Below are 20300 nucleotides of genomic sequence, written 5' to 3' on the forward strand. Positions count from 1 at the left end.
CTGAATTTAGAATTTAATGATGCTATGTAAAAGGCAAGATGTGAAGAAAATGGTGCCTTGCCCTCGTGCAAGTGGTCAACTTGTCTGTCTGTCTGACTACTAACTTATAGTGTGGCCATGAGTAAATGAGCACACGGGAATCACTTGTTTAATAGGCCAAACTCTGCATGAAAACACTAGCTGTTTTACAATCTTAATTATATGCATCTTAATATGCTGTTTTAGATTATTTATCAGATACGGGAATACATAAGTGTATTCCTCACTCAATCCAATTTGTGCTTAGGGCTTGGAAAAGGCCTGTTTTTTCCTAAGAAGGAAATGTATGCAAATAGCTAGTGTGGACATTAAAGCTGGATGTAGAGTCAGAACTCGAAGTGCGGATATAATCATACTATATTTGTGCATAAATGCATATCGGTTACTGATTTTAAAAATAGTCTCCAATAATTTTAATAACATTGTCTCCTGTCATTATCATAATCAACTTATGTTTAATTAGGCCTACTGATACTGTATATCAGTGTATTTATATTTGTAAGTACTATGTTGCATTTATTTGGCGTACATGCGTCTCACATAGGACGACCCACATATAGTCAAGATTCACCTGAGCCACTCACAGCGGCATAAACTGCTCGTGCGTTGGGAGCGAGCACATCACGTGCGCATGCGCAGTGTGTCCTCTTGCTGTAATACCGCAGCTTTGAGTGTCGCTGCAGCGCTGGACGCGCAGAATGTCGGTGATACCGACACACACCCTCCCCGGATACACACACCTGCCGCACTAGGGAAAAACCTAGTGCATCTCTTCTCCTGATTATAAACGGTAAGTTACAAATTCTTTAATTATCTGAATCGTTGTGTTGCGTTTTTGCTGTTGAGTGGTTTTGTTTCTTTTCGTGATATCCTTTCAATTCTATCCATGAAGAGACCGGCCAAATTTTTTTTCTTCTAGAAGCTTAATTTAAATATGTTCCCTGTGACACTCGCATGGTCGAACATTAGGCAAATGTTCCTACTTTATGACGCCAGATAATACTTGAAATTGATACTTGTATCTAGATAATGTCTTTAACGTGATAAGTAGTTATTTAAATAAGTTTTATGAGGTTGCGAGTTGTAATAATTATTAATGTTACAAATTTCCCCGTCATTAATGCTTTTACTAACAGTAACACTCAGGTTTAATGCTATAGCCTTTAGTGTGACTGATGTCACGCCACAAGACGCATCCTTGTAACCTCGATGTTCCCATGAATCAGCACATCTGTTTTTTAACTTGTTGTTCAGACTTTAATAAGAAGAATATACTACAATGTTTGCTCAAAACCTTTCAGTGCTTCATTCATTTAGCCTGGAAAAGGCTATGTAAACATTACATCATCCGACATCCCTCATAGTCACAGTAGTGTAATGATGTTAAGTGTAGTATATACTGTTGTTTTCCAATATTATGTATATACTGAGGGTTTGCTGCTGTTTAGCATGTGTCTCTACGTGATGTAGAAAGTATTGGGGTGCTTTTGTGTTGCTTTGTCTCAGATTGGGATGTGCTTTATTGTAATCCTCTGAAGCCAGCTTCTTTAGTATCCCTTCCCATTTCTCATGGTGAGATGAATTGAAGACAATCCTTTCACGAGTTCTGAAACAAAGCTTAGGGAAAAGTTTTCCCTCAGGGTAAGGTCAACGGGGGAGAATGGTTGTCTGTTGCCACATTGCCACGGTAACACACCCTAAAGTGGGGGAACACGATTGGTCGAGTCCCCCAACCCCCCAGCCAAGGTCTATAGATACATGACTTGATGGATTACCGTGGAAACACTTGACTCACAGCCTCATTGTTGATGGGAATATTTTCGGAAGTTGTAGATCGTGTGGGATTCTGTTTCTTTTTTTTTGTGAATTACTGGTTATGATTACAAAGACACAAAGGGTTTGTGTTGATCTTACTGGTAATATTTTGTTTAAACATTCTTGTGAGTGCCAAAGTTTAGATTGGCAAACAATACACAAGTAAGTGGAAATTGTATTCGCAGACCTTTTTATTTATTTATACACCAAAAAATACAGTGTTGAAACAGAAAACAACTTCTCATGAATTGTTTTTGTAATTAATCTGTCATAATACTTCTAATGGGCTCTAAAGGGACTAAATTCACCAATAAGCTTTAAGCTCCTGTATTTGCTCACACGTAAACATCAGGTGTTTGGAATCCAGCTTCTCTCCCCACCTGTTATCACTGTGGCAACCAGAGTGCGTCGTGTTTTCCCATTGGACCATTCACGTGCTTGTTTAAATGATAAATGACATCATAAATCTAGTTTTATTGTATTTACCAACTGAATCTAATTTAATTAAATGGCGTAGATTAGAATCGCTTTGTTATTCTTTGATGCTTGATTGTGATGCTGTCCCGTTACCGGGTACATGTTAGGCCGTTTATATTAAATTTCGAAAACATTTATATTTACATTTATATTTCACTATTAACTATTACTTGCTGCTTCTAAATTTATATTGACTGTGGGAGTAACCAAGGCTCTTTGTGGTTAAGACAAGCTGGGCTGTGTGTTGGCTGGCGGCAGTTCGTATTGTACTGTAATATGAGCATGTGTGTGTGTGTTTTGTCAGCACTCCAGCAATCATCACATTTGCTCAATATTAATAGATGTGTGAACTTATTGAAGAGATTACTTATTGTCCTTTATTTCAGCATTTGTAATAGCCACCTGCTATATTTTTGCCTTAGGCATTAGCAATAGCATTCTGTAACATCAAATCTGTCATACATTTGACCGAAAACTTTGCTCATACTCATATAAAGTCAGCATTAGTGATTGAAAGTGAAGTAAAAACCACTACTGTTCTGCGGTCTGCTTGTTAGTGCACTTTTCATGCCATATTAAGTGATTGTGCCATGACCTGTATGATAATGTTATTGGCTCCAACGGGTTCATAAAGGTACACTTATGTTAAACTAAAAGAGTTTTTCAGAGACATAGAAGAGACATTTTTAATTTCTCTTCAATTTTGTGTTTTTTCAGTGCAGTTTTCTGTGAAAATCTTGAATTTCTTGGATGTCCTGTTATGTATGTCTGATTATGTATGATGTAATAGTTAGGCGTTCCTTTGTTTGGTTAGTTTGCTTTTTAAATTACTTTTTACGATCAATAAATATCACCGGAATATATGAAACTCCTGCTGGCTGCTTACCACCTCTGCATAGCTATATGGTTCAGCTAAAATATCTATAATATACAGTAAATTAAAGGACCAGTCTTTTTTAAATGAAAGGCAATGTTAACCTAGTTAAAGGGGTGGTTCAATGGTATTTCATGCATTCTGACTTATAAACACAGTTATAGAGTTGTTTCCTCTTGCTAAACGTAGGCAAAGTGTCAAAAAGCTGTTGAGCGTGTTACAGAGTATTTCTGTGCCAAATGCACTTCGCCAGGGTTCGTACAAGTTTCGGAAAGTGTTTTTCTATTACGGGTCCAGCTGACGTTTTAGGGTTTTCTATATGTATCACTTCTTTTTATGGGCACTTCCCCTGGAAAACCCCGCCCACCTGTCAATCAGCGGGAGACGCTAGAACTTGCAAACATCACATCACGCGACACAGCTTTGTTTAATTTCAAAACTCAACAATGGCACGAAAGAAGAAGTGTGTTTTTGGATGTAAGTCAGCCTTATGGAAACAATGGATATAGTTTGTTTATTCAGGGATTTAGCGGAGTTTTGCGTAGGTGTTTGATGTGCTGGATTTCATTGAAAAGTGCCAACCGGTTCATGAGCATGTGGTTAGTTAGACTTCTGTCTTATGTTGGAAATAGGCGCGTGCATAATATATAAATGACACGAACATATAGTGAATCATAAGTTAAACAGTGTTGCATGACTCATACTCGCTCCTCCCGCGGTAGTAACTCCTGCTTCTTCATTTTATTGTACGTTATCGGAAAGATTTGGTAAAGCTAATCTTTCTATTATAAATCTGATTAAACTAAAGACTCTTCGGAGATACTGTATAAAGGATGTAATACTACTCTATAGTAGGGCTGGGTATCGATTCAGATGTTCTGGATCGATTCGATTTCGATTCATAAGCTATCAGATCGATTCGATTTCGATTCTCTGTTTGATTCTGATTCTCGGACCAATTTTTATTCTCGATTCAACTTAATGAATATAAATTTAATACAAATACTGTACTTTATTTATAAAAAAGTGAATATAAGTTTACAAGTGGGTAATTAATAAAAAGAAATTAAAAGCCACCAACCTGTATATTACACTTTTTTATTTTAGGTACACTTGGGTAGACTCATCTCTAATTTTCAAATGCATTTAGTTATGTTAAATACAATACAATTTTGATGCAAAATGAAAAATGTATGCTGAAAAAGTCAAAACAGTCGCATTACTTGATCAAACAGGATCAGGTTATTTCATAAAAAAATCGATTCGTGGCCTTTGAGAATTGGTTTTTAATCGACCATGTTTTAAAAAACGATTAATCGAAAAATTGATCTTTTTGCCCAGCTCTACTCTATAGGTACTCCAGATTAACATCAAAAATGCAGAAACGGCTTGTGTTATGTGAGCTTTAAGTGATGTTGACATATACTAACACTGTTGTTAATCTAGATGATGATATGATATGTTATGATTTAAGAGATTTTTATTTTAATTTCTTTATCAAGTCTTAGTTATGATGTTTTTAAGATCCCCTGCTGATCTAAACCACCAGCTTAGGCGTGTCACTTTAATTGTTTTAATGTGTGATTCCAACCACACTCCACCTCCTTATTTGTTTCTTCTCTCATCCCTTCATTATACGTCTTCCCCTTGTTCTGCTTTTGGGTCACCTTGCCCCACAGCTGTGGAAACTTACAATTAGGAGAACATTCATCATAACAAATGATGAAATCATCCCTGTGTTACACTTAAAGGGACATTCCACCTTTTTAAAAAATATACTCCTTTTCCAGCTCTCCTAGAGTTAAACATTTGATTTTTACCGTTTTGGAATCCATTCAGCTGATCTCCGGGTCTGGCACTAGCACTTTTAGTATAGCTTGGCACAATCCATGGAATTTGATTAGACCATTAGCATTGGGCTAAAAAGAGTTTCAATATTTGTCCTATTTAAAACTTGACTTTTCTGTAGTTACATTGTCAGAATCGACAGAAAATTAAAAGTTGCGATTTTCTAGGACTTTGCTGCCGTAACGTGGCTGCGGCAGGCGCAGTGATGTTGTGCACTGCCCGAAGGTAGTCCCCTGCCATTGAGAGTTAAGGGGACTGTTTTCGGCTGCTGCGTGGTGTCATTGCGCCTCCTGCAGCCGTGTTACAGCTGCAAAGTCCTTGATTATTACGCCAGAATGAGAGTATAGTCCTGGCCATATCTGCCTAGAAAATCGCAACTTTTAATTTTCTGTCTGTCTTAGTACACGATGTAACTACAGTAGTGTCAAGTTTTAAATAGGAAAAATTGATTGTGCTAAGCGTTGCCAAAAGTGGTACGCCAGACCTTTGAGATCAGCTAAATGGATTCCAAAACGGTAAAAATCAAATGTTTAACTCTAGGGGAGCTGGAAAATTAGTATTTTTTTTAAAAAAATACAGAAGGTATTAATTCAACTTTCAACCTTTTACTTACAGAATCAGACAAGATATTTAATACACTTGACAATGTTGTGTCAGGTGAGCATATTATCATGATCAGGAATGTAGGGATGGACCAAAGTATTTGAAGATGACAGCAATTATTTTCTGTTGTTTATATCTGTGTTTCTCATCATAGTTCCATCATCATTCATTTTCATAACAGCCTTGTCATTAAAATCCTATCGGCATTATGCACACGCCCTGGCCCTGCTCATGCCTCACCCTCTGAGGACTTGAGTATGTTTTCCGGCCTATAGAATACTACAAAGGGACATACCTAAAGATCTTTGTAGATCTTTGTGATAAAGTGGTTCAGTACAGTCAACCATACATGGAGGAATATATGTGTCAAATTTGAGTGAAGAATATTATAATTAACAAACAATATTTCCCAGTCATTGATGATTAATGATACATTAGTTAATACTACTCTCACACAGTGGTGGAAAGTAACGAATTACATTTACTCACGTTACTGTAATTGAGTAGTTTTTTGTGTACTTTTACTTTTTTGAGTAGTTTTTAAAATCTGTACTTTTACTTTTACTTAAGTATGTTTTGTTTAAAGTATTGTACTTCTACATTTTAAATCATATCCGTTACTGAGTAAAAAATATTTAAAAAAGCAAGGTGATAAAGACGCGCCACGGATGATTGATTGATGGGCGGGCTGGGCGAACGCGCAAAAAGAACCATGGAGACGGATGAGACAGGCACGTGCTAATGCAGACCCGCCTCAATTCAATTCTTATTAAAGAAACACCTGGCCATATTTAAGCGACCACTTTCCACTGACACGAAGCGAGTGTTTCTTTCATGCTCTTGAGTACGTAATAAATTGCCGACCGGGTTTTTACCGCTCATTTGCACAACGCTTTTTTAATACCATGCGCATTATCTTCCAAAGGTCTAGCAGCTTCGCATCAAGTCAAACACAACTTCAGAACGTCCTCGAGAAGACGCAGGTCATTAGACATTACAGAGAGAGAGAGAGAGAGAGCGAGAGAGAGAGAGAATGAAAGAAGAATAAAGGTCTTAGACATCAGGTACCCAGGTCAGGGAAGCAAGAAGACAATAAATGTGTAAAGGATAAAAGTATAGCCATGGCACTCATCTCATTATATGCTCATTTAAACTATAGTTTAATGAAATAATGTATGTTACCAGCAATATATCAATTACAACCTTACTATAGTGATTGTATTTGGTTCTGACATCATATTATTTTTGCTTCAAATGTGCATAACCCACCTGTAAAAATCATTAAACAATTCCATAAATGTTCCTACAATTAAAAACATCTTGTTTGAGATTTATATTCCCTTGTCGTTTTTGAACTATACTAGAATCCTCCACCTCTCCCCGCTGCAAAAAAAGTAGCTTTTACTCTGAGTAAAGTTAAAATGACTTAACTTTAGACCAGTAACTTTACTTTTACTTGAGTACAATATTTTATTACTTTTTCCACCTCTGCTCTCACATAATGCTTCACATAGAATGCAAAACTAACAACTAAATGTTTTTTACTTAACATACAGTATATAACAGAAATCAGAGAGTAAGTAGAGATCATTTAGTCTCTGCAGTTACTAAAACATGACAGCTGATGAATACATTTAATTTCAATAGTCGACTTTAGATATTCTACTAACTATATATAACTTTGCGTCAAGTACTCTCATTAATTTGCACCTAAACTGACTCTCATTTAAGTATCATTAGTAGACTGTTAGGGGTAGAGTTATGGAAAGGGTTAAAGTTACTAGAATAAGTTGACATGTACTGTAGTTGCAAAGATATTTCTGTTGAGGAATTATGACAATAGTGTGTCAACAGATCATGCAGACAGTCTACTTATACTGTAATGATTGCAGAAGTTGCAGTTAATTATAGTAATCGAAATAAAGTGTTACGCAGCTAATAGATGTCATACAATGTTACTCTGTGTTTTTTCAATAAAATATAGATGGGGAATCTGTGGTTCCTAAATATTTCCCCCCTATAAACATTATTAACTAAAATCTTTTTTTACCAATTGGCGTGTTGTTAGAATACCAAAAACTTTGGTCTATTTTAAAGCTCCATGATGAAATTGCATTATACAGAGGTGGAAAGAGTAATAAAATATTGCACTCAAGTAAAAGTAAAGTTACTTTAATAATATTTTACTTAAGTAAAAGTAAAGTTACTGGTCTAAAAATCTACTCAAGTAAAAGTAAAAAGTAAATCATTTTAACTTACTCAGAGTAAAAGTTACTTTTATTTACAGCGGGGAGAGGTGGAGGATTCTATATAGTTAAAAAACGACAAGGTAATATACATCTCAAACTAGTTGTTTTTTATTGTAGGAACATCTTTACAATTAAAGTGCAATAACAAAAAGTTAATAAAATAAAAAGCTTTTTTAAACGAAGAAACATTTATGGAATTGTTTAATAATTTTACATGTAAGTTATGCACTTCTGAAGCAAAAATAATATGAGTTCAGCAGCTAGTAAATACAATCACTATAGTAAGGTTGTAAATGATATATTGCTGGTAACATACATTATTTTATTAAACTATATACCTAGTTTAAATGAGCATATAATGAGATGAGTGCCATGCTTATACTGTGTGCTATATACTTTTGACATGTTTATTGTCCTCCCTGACCTGGGTACCTGATGTCAGACCTTTATTCTTCTTTCTCTCTCTCTCTCTCTCTCTCTCTCTCTCTCTCTCTCTCTCTATCTCTCTCTCTCTCTCACATGACCTGCGCATTCCCGAGGACGTTCTAAAGTTGTGTTTGACTTGACGCGAAGCTGCTAGACTGCGGAGGATAATGCTAATACCAGGATAATGGTATTAAAAACGCATCGTGCAAATGAGCGGTAAAAACCCGGTCGGCAAACTTGTACTCAAGAGCATGAATCCTACCTTTCATAGGAATGAAACACTCGCTTCGCGTCAGTGGAAAGTGGTTGCTTAAATATGACCAGGGGTTTCTTTCATAAGATTTGAACTGAGGCGGGTCTGCATTAGCGCGTGCCTGTCTCGTCCGTCTCCATAGTTCTTTTTGCGCGTTCCCCCGCCCATCAATCATCCATTGCGCGTCTTTATCACCTTGCTTTTTAAAAATATTTTTTTACTCAGTAATGGATATGATTCAAAATGTAGCGAAGTACAATACTTTAAACAAAACATACTTAAGTAAAAGTACAGATTTTAAAAACTACTCAAAAAAGTAAAAGTACACAAAAAAACTACTCAATTACAGTAACGTGAGTAAAAGTAATTTGTTACTTTCCACCTCTGGCATTATACATATGCATTATATCACTACTTGCCATGGAAATGACCTTAAAATGATTGTTCAAAAGTGTTTCATAAAGCATTTGCATAACAGGGTTAAGCTATGGGCATGACTATTGCATAGGTCGATATGTCTGCCTTAAACAAAACAGTTGTTTTTTATCATTGTTTCCTAAGTTGGACTTCTAGGTGTTTTACTGTACCGGTTTTACGCTCGGCTGTGAAAATAGTTTAATTTCCTTAAGAAATAGTGCATTTTTGGACTTTGATATATGGCTGAGTTACAAAAATATACTGAACTCTGAATCATAAGCACCATTGAGATTAATTCTTGAATCTCTTTAAGTATTTCTTAATCTCTGTGTGTTTTCTCAAAGGTTCTTTGTTTTGGTGTTGTTTATTGCAGCAAATGTTCTGGTGGAGGGATTATATGTCTGGTGTGTGGGTTAGCCCCCAGGGCCTCATTCAAGCCAGGTACATCAAACGAGTGGTGTCAGTTGAATCAAGTAACAACAGGATTTTGCCAGAAAAGTTGTGATAGAGTTACATATGTCTCGACCCGAGGCAATTATAATAATATGATCCGAGGGCAGGCGAGTCCACTGTTATCTAAACTTAAATAATCTTCTGGATGACCAGTTTTATTGGAGACTTAACTACAATAATATGCAGATTCATTTTGGGCTAATTGGAAATCTCAAGCGATAATTAAGGTAAGGGCTGTGCGAAATTAAAAAAATAATATTATGTGACGCGATTTGCGATACAATGATGCTTTAAGTTTGTCAAATCAATCTTTCTGGGAAAAGAAATCATCACTCTCGTTGTCACACCAATCTCTCTGCTATCTGCATCGACCAATAACTCATAACTTTTTGAAGCATTAAAGGGACTGTAAGTAGGATTTTAAGATTTTAAATGTCTTTATTCATAAATCTGTCCTCGTTGATGTCAAATGACCTCTGCCAGTGATCTGACTTTTCTTTGTAAGCTTAGAATTTCTCCTCTTTACTTACATTGAACGGGTAAGTCCAAGGAGGCTTCCATATCGTTCCGCCGTATTGATAAACTATAATAGCAGAGAGGGACAAAAAGCACTAGCTTACTAACGTGTTTCCACAACTTGTTTTCATTCAGAACACGTGAACCAGCTGCAACGGACAAGGAGATCAGCGATTACCTAACGGCTACCGTAGTTGCAACACGCATTTGGAAAGGGGAGGCGCTAGAGAGCAATGTTCATTTGAATGCAAAATACAATTCCACCACTAGATGGGGGTAAATCCTACTTATTGCCCCTTTAAAATAATTCAGTGCAAAACATTGCAATATGCGTATTGTGATGTGCTGGTTTGCGATATTTCGAATATTTCTGTATATATTGCTGCCTTATTTAAGGTTAACTACAAGAAACTAAGGATGGGACGATTACCGGTCCTGATGGTTAGTATTATCGCTTAAAATGTAATTATCATTACAACCGTGTTTGATTACAGTGATTTTGAAAACTCTAGCCAGAATCAGTTTGACGCAGGCGCACACATGCAACACAGTTTTTTGCACAAGAAGGCATTTAAGGGATAATGCATTGTATTCATTCACGGTAAACTTATTAGACAGATTTATTAATTTTTTTACCACAGAAATAATTTCAGGGACATGAAATATTAATTTGTGATTTTCAAAAATAAAACTTGTTCAAATGTTTTCAGTGTGTGTGTATCAGTTCTTGTTAAACATTTCCATCTCATTTTAACAAAACCATGATAATAGTGATAACCGTGATTTAACTCTGGTCACTATAATCATGATATGAAATTTTCATACCGTCCCATCCCTACAAGAAACCAATCTTGTTTGTATTTTTAGAGTACAAACCTTTTCTTGAATATTTGCAAAATATTTTATGAGATTACAATGATTATGTAGGATATTAATACATTTACAGCAATTAAAAGCCTGCTATTTTTACTTCCATGACTGAAAGAAAACATCTTTTAAAGGTTTTAATCCACAGAATTAAACATTTCAATAAAAATGAAAACAACACAATTTTTTTACATTATTCTTAAACTGGTCGTCTTCTTCCTCCGCTTAGTTTTTCAATTTAAAATTCCGCTTTCTAAATAGGGATTAGGCAGGCAACTGGCTTTTAAAGGGGATGAGAGCTGAGACTCTCATTGGTTTATTGCACGTTACGCCCAAAAACACCCATTACTCATTAGGAGTTAAGGAACAACCCTTTTAGGCCGTGCGCTTGGCGCATACACCATTTTTCCCGTCGTTGAATTAGCAAAAGTGGAATCGGACACGCTCGTTTATAGCGTACGTCGTGCGCTTCAGACAATGCGCTTAGATCGTTAAAATAGAGCCCTAAATGTTAATACTGTACTTAACATCAAACTGTATTTTTCCCACATGAGATTTTTAACCACTAACTGAATTTTTAGGAGATTTTCTCAAAATGAGTGAGTGAAATTATATGACTGACCCCGGCTGGGGTTCAAACCGGGACCTTCTTGCTATGAGGTAACAGTGCTAAATACTATTCATGACAGCACTTCTGCTAATATTGTACCATTTCAAAATGCAGTAAAATTATCAGTGTGTGTGACACAAAAAAGTATACTGTACTGTAGCAAAGAAAAGTTGTTCATTAAAACCAGTAGAACTATTTTATCTATATCCACATTTGTCTTTCTCGTGACTGATCAAACTATTCAGTTGAATTATTGAGCTTAAAGTATTTTTCTTGTATCACATTATTGTAATGTGTGATTGATTATAAAATTATGGTAAATATATAATACAGGCTACGATGATCATGGGCAGATTTGGTACTATGTGTTGCTGTATGCCATTGCTGACATTGAGTCTGGGCTAAGGTGAAGTAGAATGTGTTACAGATTGTTTACACTTTACTCTCTTCTTTAGCATCAAGGAAGACCGGTGTCTTTTCACAAGAAAACTGAGACAGGGAACAGTTTTGCAGGATTTGAACAGCAGCATTTGAAAGGCTGACTTAACTGATTTTGAATTGCAATGTAAAAGACTCAGATGTCACACAGTACAGCATTTCCTGTCGAAGATGACTTTATATGGAATGCCATCCTCACTTTTGCAAATGAATGAATTATACATAGTACCTTAACTCTGCTCAGCCAGCATGGAACCAGAGTCTTCCTATGGCGTCAGTTGTCTTTTAATAAGTAAAAACTTGGGAGTATCAAATAAGACACTGATAAACAAGTTACACAGTGCTCTGGTTAGCAGGACTTTGTGTCTTCATATGTTATCTTTTCACTTCAGCTCCCAACATTAAAGGTACTTACTGATCATTTTTGTTAAATGTATTTCTGTATTGCCTTTCTCAATATGCAAAGCTATACATGAAAATCAGCTCGGGTTGAATATCTTTGCTGTTCTTTGTGTAAAATAGGTGCTTTTGAAAGTGTGAATTGATTGGTGGCTGGTCTCCCTAACAACCTCACTGTACTTTGAAGGTTCTGTGATGTTGGTTGCTTTGCATATTCAAATACAGACGTGGACATGACTGAATCACCAGTATGGAAACTACTCTAATTATGCCACGTGGAAATTAAAGTATCAGCAAGCAAACAAATAAACAAGAAGAACGTGTAAATAATTTAACTTGTAATCATGGTCAGTGTTTGTTACAACTTTTCAGCACTAAAGTTTGTCAGAGACATTTAAAAAGGATATCTTTGGGTGGAGGGCCTTGGTGTCCGGTATATGGCCATTTGGAACACCACACATAAGGACATATGTCAATACCACTTTATTTGAATTGGAAAGTTACCATGATTATACAGCAGCATAATCCATGCTTTATTCTACACAGTAGAAAATATTGCTTTGGCAAATAAATCCTCAAATATTGCCTTTTGTGTCCTTTCAAAAGATTAATCACGATTAATCGCATACAAAACAAAGGTTTGTGTTTGCATAATATATGTGTGTGCACTTTGTGTAATTATTTTGTATATATAAATACACACACATGGATGCATGTATTTTAAAAACATTTACATGTATATATTTATTTAGATTTTGATATAATTGATATTATATATAAAAAATGTATACATGTGTGTGTCTATTCATATATACATAATAATTACACACAACACATCATATTTATAGAGAAAATAATAATAATAATTCCGCTCCGTGTCATGCCGCATAACCCCCTTGGGTGTGCATTATTTTCAAATAATTCAAAGGACCGGAGTCAATTATTCCTTACATATATATGTATATATATTAGGGCTGTGCAAAAATATCGATACAGCTAACTATCGTGATAGTTAGCTGTATCGATAGTGTATCGATATTTCGATCTCTACTATCGATATTTTACAAACCATCAAATCCCTCTGTGTGCGTCAATATGTTGCCATATACTGCCATTCGGCCAATGTCTCAGAAGTTAGCAGGAGTGAGAAAATGGCAGAAAATGTATATATATAAATGTATATATAAAATGTATACCGCACGTAACTTCTGGTAAGCTCTGCTAAGAATAAATACACACATATATACATATACATATATATATTAGACGGTTTCATGGGACGCATGTGCGCTGACGCTATACATACGATACGAACTTTACTTCTGGTTTCATTTTTTTAATAGTCTGACTAGTTGCTAAACTGATCTCTTGAACAAATGCCTCGTGGTTTCCTAGGTAAATTACGTGTTGTTTTTTGCTTGTTATATAACTACGTTTAAAGAACTTTGTTGTTATTTATTCTTAGCGGAGTTTACCGGAAGTTACGTGCGGACCACGACAGCCGCTTGTTTATGTTGTTACCTGCTGAAACCGTCTATATATATATATATATATATATATATATATATATATATATATATATATATATATATATATATACATTTTGTACAAATTATTTATCTGAGTGTTTGAAACGGAGTTTACCGGAAGTTACGTGCGGACCACGACAGCCACAGACACAGTTTATGTTGTTATATATATATACATTTTGTACAAATTATTTATCTGAGTGTTTGAAACAGTGATGGTTTTAACATACTGTAGGGTACCAGGCAAGTTAAATTACAACAGGATTCAAAGCACGCATGCCAAGAAATTCAACTCAAGGTCATAGAACAGCCAAATTACTTAAAGTAAAGGGATTCAGAAGGTCATTGCGGTGCCTCTAAGATTAGGAAGTCTACATTTTACCTACATTTTCATTTGTGTATTATGTAACTTTAGTAGAACTGACATTTCTTTTCATTACTAAAGTTTTGAATCATCTGTCAGGGGCATTTTTACGCATAGCAGGCTGACCACAGTGACTAAAGCTGAACAATAGCATTTGCTGTTTTCCTACTGTGGACTTTACTTCAGTGTACAACCAGATTTCCTTTGATGTATTTTACTTACTCATTTCCTCTGATTTTAAAAGGTTCCTCGCTTCACTGCATCATAGTAATTTTGATTTTTTGTGTGTGTTTTAGTCCTTCCTGCATTCCCTGCAAGGTTTTGACCTCTGACCAAAAACCTGGAAGTAACAGCTTGGCATGATGGGACTGAGTAAAGAAGATAGTATACAGTATGACAATGATACGGTGCTTTAAGTGGATTTGTGAAACCCCTGCATCTTCAGCATTATCATCAGAGCCAAAAGTCAGTCAGCGGTGTTGTACAAAACTCGAAATTCTCCTGATTCCTTCTGCTTGCAATGACCTTGTAATGACATCCAGACACTCCACAGAATCAAGCAAGGAGATTTCATTTAGGGGATAAAGAAGAAATTTCACCATATAGCCTGTCCCTCCAGGACTGGTATCACTGCTAATGTGATGCTTATCATGGCTTGTGTGACATCTGCCGCAGAGGAGCCGGCAGGTGACTGTACCAGACCTATAGTTAGTCCTCTGCTTTTTCCAGAACCTTCTTCAACCTCGACGAATGACCCTAGTCATGAATGCGACAGCACTCTCAGTACTCCAGAGGCAACCCCACCACCCCCTCCACCTCTTCCGCCGCCACCCAGTCAACCCCACCCTTCACGTAAGAAACGACGGGTACGGAGCTTTTTCTGGAAAACTATTCCAGAAGAAAAGGTACGGGGAAAACCCAATATTTGGACTCTAGCAGTAAGACAGCAGCAGTATCAAATTGACGTGAGGACGGTAGAGGAGCTTTTTGGCCAGCAGGAGGATGTTCGAACCAAGACGGGCAGTGGACACCCTAGTGCTGGGAGATCCATAGGCTCGTTTAAAGAGAGCAAGAATGAGGTAAGACAACCTGAGTAGAACTGAAACACAAGTTTGGTGGATTACAGTTAAAAGTAAAGCTGGTAATGGTTAGGGATTTGCTGATGCTACTACAGTAGTAGTCTTGAGACTTCATACATACAGTATTCCACTTGCATTGATTTTTAAATGTGCTTGAGTCTGTATAGCATGTGTTAAGATTGCTCATCACTAAATTCTAGACAGACATATCAATACTGCTTTACTGCCAGGTTTTTGATTCTCACGGGTTTTCACAGCTGTCAAGAGAAGTGCTTTATCAGCTGTCATTTGTTGTCTTCTTTTTTGCCATTTGAGGTCGAGTAATCTGATCAAGTTAAAGAAACAGTGCACCCAAAAATGAAATTTCTTCCATTATTTACTCTCCCTCATGCCATCGTAAATGTATTGGACCTCTCCTTAGTTGAACACAAACAGATAATTTTATATTAAAATCTTTTATATGGTACACAAAATGAAGAAGCTCCAAAAATCACATACAGTTCATCCATCATTGAAGCACTTCAATGGGTAAATAAATGTTTTCTGAAGAAAATCAATATGTTTGTAAGCAGGGTTTGAAATTAACTTTTTCGCTCATCACCAACCAATAATGGCTGTTACCCGCCATTCAGAACTTCTACTAGCCAAAAAAAGAAAGATAAAAACAAGATATGTCACTATGTCATCTTTATTTATAAATATTTATTATGTATTATAAAATCTAAATTGCATATTATTCAAAATTAAATGAAATTCTGTTATCCGCCCATCTCCTCCCTTACTTTTACCACCCTTATCCTTTTCACCAAAACTGTTTTTAGGTAAGCAAATCAACACAGTATAATAAACATCAAATAAAGCATCAAATAAATTCCATTACTTATATGTTTATATATTAAATAGATTTTCTGTTTAATCTTGTACTATCTTTTTTCTGGGTATTGTTCTTGTCTCTACTACATGAAACAGAATAATTAAAGTGTTTTTCACACTGTTCTTAAACCAGTTTTAAAAAAGAAAAGTTAGTAACCCCAGCTAAGTATCGCCACATTATTATGTTTGAGTCTAGCGCATCGTTGTTTGTTGCGTAGTGACAGGTGTGTTTCACAATTTGAGTATAAAGGGTATGCACGTGCCGTCGGCGAAAGTGACTGCGGTTACGCCCACTGAGTGGCAAAAGTCTGAGCCACCGCATTAGCATAACGTGGAAAACGTGTTTAAATAGGAAAAGTAGTTGTGTGATCGACTGTGCTAACTGATTCAACAAAAGTCTTTTTTCAGACTGCAAAAAAAAAAACACTCAAAGGAGAAGTAAATCAGTAGCAGTAGCCATATGTCAGGAATGTAACATTTTGGGATAAAAAATCCTATAAAAAATACACCAATGAATACTCTTATTCTGTGTAATTGCAAAGTTTTGTCAGTGAGGCTTCATTAAAAACATTCATTTTGATGAGCCTTGTGTTCTACAAAGGTGGGATGGTTTAATAGTGTTAGGCAAGACAAACATATATGTCAGGAAAAGCAATGTATGGGCATATGCCAATGTCCACATACTACTAGTTGTTTGGCAAGTTGTTAGGGTCACTGTTAAGGCCAACTAAATTCAATTTAAGCTGATTATAGTCAGTTTTACTGGCATTTGCGCAGCAGTCACTATGAAAACCTAGCCTGGCTAACACCAGACCAGTCTCATAGAGAATCAGATGTAATCTGGGAACCACATGTTCATTTTCTTGTATTTGAGGCGTGGTTTACGAATGCCCAGAGCTGTTTATTGGGTGCTTCGAATGTCTTATCAAATGCGACTGTACATAGCTCATAGCCAATCATTTCAATAATACCAGATGACGTATGTAGAGCGACATCATAAATTCAAGTGTCAACAACGCTTGAATGCAGTGTTATGCAACTAAACCGGTAGCTGTATATTGATATTGAAAAGCAACACAACTTAGTGGCACTGTGACAACCAAAGTAGGTAGGCTACAGGCATTATGCCAATATAGTATTAATAAATACCACTTACCATTTACAGGTTAAATGGACTTTGTCGACGACGATGCCTAGCAGGTTGGTCCTATAAACTCTGTGGCTAACATGTCTTGCCTTATCCAAACATCCTTCTTGGATATAAAAATTGTTTAACGACAAAAGTTGCTCTTTTTTTAAATAAACTTACGTTCAAAACTACCTAGAACACTATCTAAGGCTGCATCGAAAAGTAACTTCGCGTCTACTGCCGTGTTGGATAAACAAAACTGCTTCGGTGTGTCGCATAGACATCGTCACTGTCTTGCTGCCCCCTCCCCGTTCTGTGATTGGTTCCCTATTTCAGGGGAAAAAATGGTCCATAGTTTCCATGCTAGACTTGCAGCGTGAATAAATCTGCGCACAAGGCAACACGGGGAAACCCGGGCTAATAAAAACCAGCCATTTTGTTAAATGTTTTGCCACTCAACACAGCGAGCTCCGGCGTAGACACACGGAAAAGTGACGTCGTTGCATACCCCCTATTTGCACCAAAACTGTTCAGATTTGGCGTACATGAGCTTCACAAAGAAATTAATGATTGAACATAATTTATAAAAAGTAACCTGTCAAATTGGCTAGTGATTTGACAACGTTACCTGCCACAGCTGATTTTTCCCCGCATTTGGTGGGTTGGCGAATGTTAATTTCAATCCCTGTTTGAAAGAGAAAATGAATAATATTTTGTGCATGTGAATTAAAATGTAACTATGTACATTTAAATTTATATATGGCCGCATGTCAGTAACTTCAGATCTCGTCGGTTCTCAAACATCTTGTGGTGAAACAAACACATGATATGTAATCACTAGACAAGCAGGAGCCAATGAGATTTAAAGTTATTGATATAATATTTGATAAGTCATTTCAATTACTTTGATGAATGTGTGTGCTTTTCAGATGCTAACTATTTTGAGTACCGTAAAAGAACAGCATTTTATTATTTAAGACAACTGGGATGGAATGAGGCTGAGTAAATTTGTACATAAATATACTTAAAGTAATATTCCACTTTTATTAAAAAATCCAGATAATTTACTCAACCCCATGTCATCCAAGATGTTAATGTCTTTCTTTGTTCATTTGAGAAGAAATTAAGTTTTGTAAGGAAAATGTTTCAGGACTTTTCTCAGTATAGTGGAATTTATTGAACCTCAACAGTTCACAGTTTCAATGCAGTTTAAAGTTGCATTTTCAGGGCTCCAGACTGCCACCAAAATTTGAGAGTGTGCCACTGAATTTTACATCCAGTCGCACATGTGCGAGCAGTAAATTTGACCTTTTTTTGATATGACATTGAATTTGAAACAGCACATGCATCTATCATCAAAGTATTTATTAGTAATACATTGGAAATTAGTAGAAATGTGAATATTCGGTTAGCATGTTGTAAATTTTCTGGTTGTCCCCCTAAAATTTTCAGTTGGGGGCCACTGCGTTTCAATGCAGAAACGATCGTCATTTTTGAAAAAGAACAAATATGTACTTTTAAACCAACTTCTTTTAAAAAACTTATTGTCTGGCCTAACGTATTACGTAATCAAGTCGAAAGGTCATGAATGCCATGTGCGAAACTACGCCCCAGTGTTTACAAGTGTGGAGATAGATGTTCGTTACGACATTGTTGTATGTGGAATGATACTAATTAATGTCTTTGTGTCAGTTTATTGTTTAGAATGGTCTGCAAGTGTGCGTTTCACATATGTAACGTGTGACTTTGACGTAATTACCTATTATGTAAGGTTGCACTGGAGCGTCACACGGATAGTAAATTATATGGATTTTTTATGAAAGTGAAGTATTCCTTTACTTAACATACTTGGGTCAGTTACTTTTGAAAAAAAAAATCACTAATAGAAAGACTACTACAGATAAAACAGCACTATTAAAATTCTATTAAAACATCTGAATACATCAGCTGGGTGTTTCTGGTTAAATAAATGTTAATATGCAAGCTAACAATAATTTCTATTATAGCTATTTGCATTGCATATCATTTAGATAGAACTCATATCTGTTAAATCCAATAAAACAAAGTATGATTTTTGTTTTGTGGTAAGATGTGTACACATTTCTTATAATGTACTGCAGGAACCATAGTTTGTTTCCCACCTCTACGTAAAACAATCATGTCACTACTCAAGCATATGCTCCCTTGTCATTTTGTGTCTAAGCGACCAGCTGTGTTTTGTGTGGTTGCTGCAGGTCTAGGTGGCTTTGTAATTATCCATGAAGGCACCGAGTGTACCTGTGCAGATCATTTGAAGCTTATCTATTGTTTGTCTGTGGTGGCGAGGACCACATGTGTGGTCTTGTTGGTAAATTTAGACTCCGCCCTGTACGTCCTTCGAGTTTGTGTTCTTTGAGCAGCACAAATTGCAGGTATCACACACAGGTCATGTAAATGTGTTTGGTAGAGGGGAGAGAGAGAGAACGAGAGAGAGAGACATTCATGTATGACTGTTTGGTTGCCAATAAAACGGCTGTGTCATGTTGGTTAATGATCTCAGCGTATGAGTCATCACACTATAGAGGATTTCCTGGTGCTGATGCTGAGTTAAACAATGTAATGTGTGATTTCAATTTTTGGGGTTTGAATATTTTTGTTTGGAACGTTGATAGAAACTATAAAGAGATTTTTTTTGTTTAATTTAGTTAAATAATATTTTTCATTTTTAACAATTGGTCAACAAATGGTGTTATTTTAGCCTGGGTGCCAGCCGATCTTAGCCCCGCCCACAACATTTTGAGAAACGGGAAGATTCTGACTAGAATTGAGTATGACAACGTCAGGCTAGTGTTATTTAACTGTAATAAAGAAGAGTGAACATCAACCCCAACTTATTATTGTCAGAATAGTTTGAAGGGCATTTTCGTCTTTAACTGTCAATTTATTACATTATTCTGTATTTGTAAAACAAATGTTTCTCAAAGTGCAAACTGGAATACTGAAAGCATTATATAAAAAATTGTTGAATGTTTTATATTAGTTAGTTAATATGTCTACCCACAT

The 20300-nt window shown here is 36.1% G+C and overlaps 1 protein-coding gene across 1 annotated transcript in view; it reads left to right on the forward strand.

The window, feature by feature from the left end:
• The first annotated feature begins 675 nt into the window (after positions 1-675).
• The window catches only part of fhdc1 (FH2 domain containing 1), a 36140-nt gene continuing 16515 nt past the window's right edge, over positions 676-20300 (forward strand). The window contains exons 1-2 of the mRNA XM_055205349.2: positions 676-829; positions 14474-15256. Coding sequence (XP_055061324.2) covers positions 14819-15256 — 438 coding nt within the window. The 5' untranslated portion in view covers positions 676-829; positions 14474-14818. The remainder of the gene's footprint in view (positions 830-14473; positions 15257-20300) is intronic.

Source organism: Misgurnus anguillicaudatus, chromosome 3 (assembly GCF_027580225.2).
Source record: "Misgurnus anguillicaudatus chromosome 3, ASM2758022v2, whole genome shotgun sequence".
NCBI lineage: Eukaryota > Metazoa > Chordata > Actinopteri > Cypriniformes > Cobitidae > Misgurnus > Misgurnus anguillicaudatus.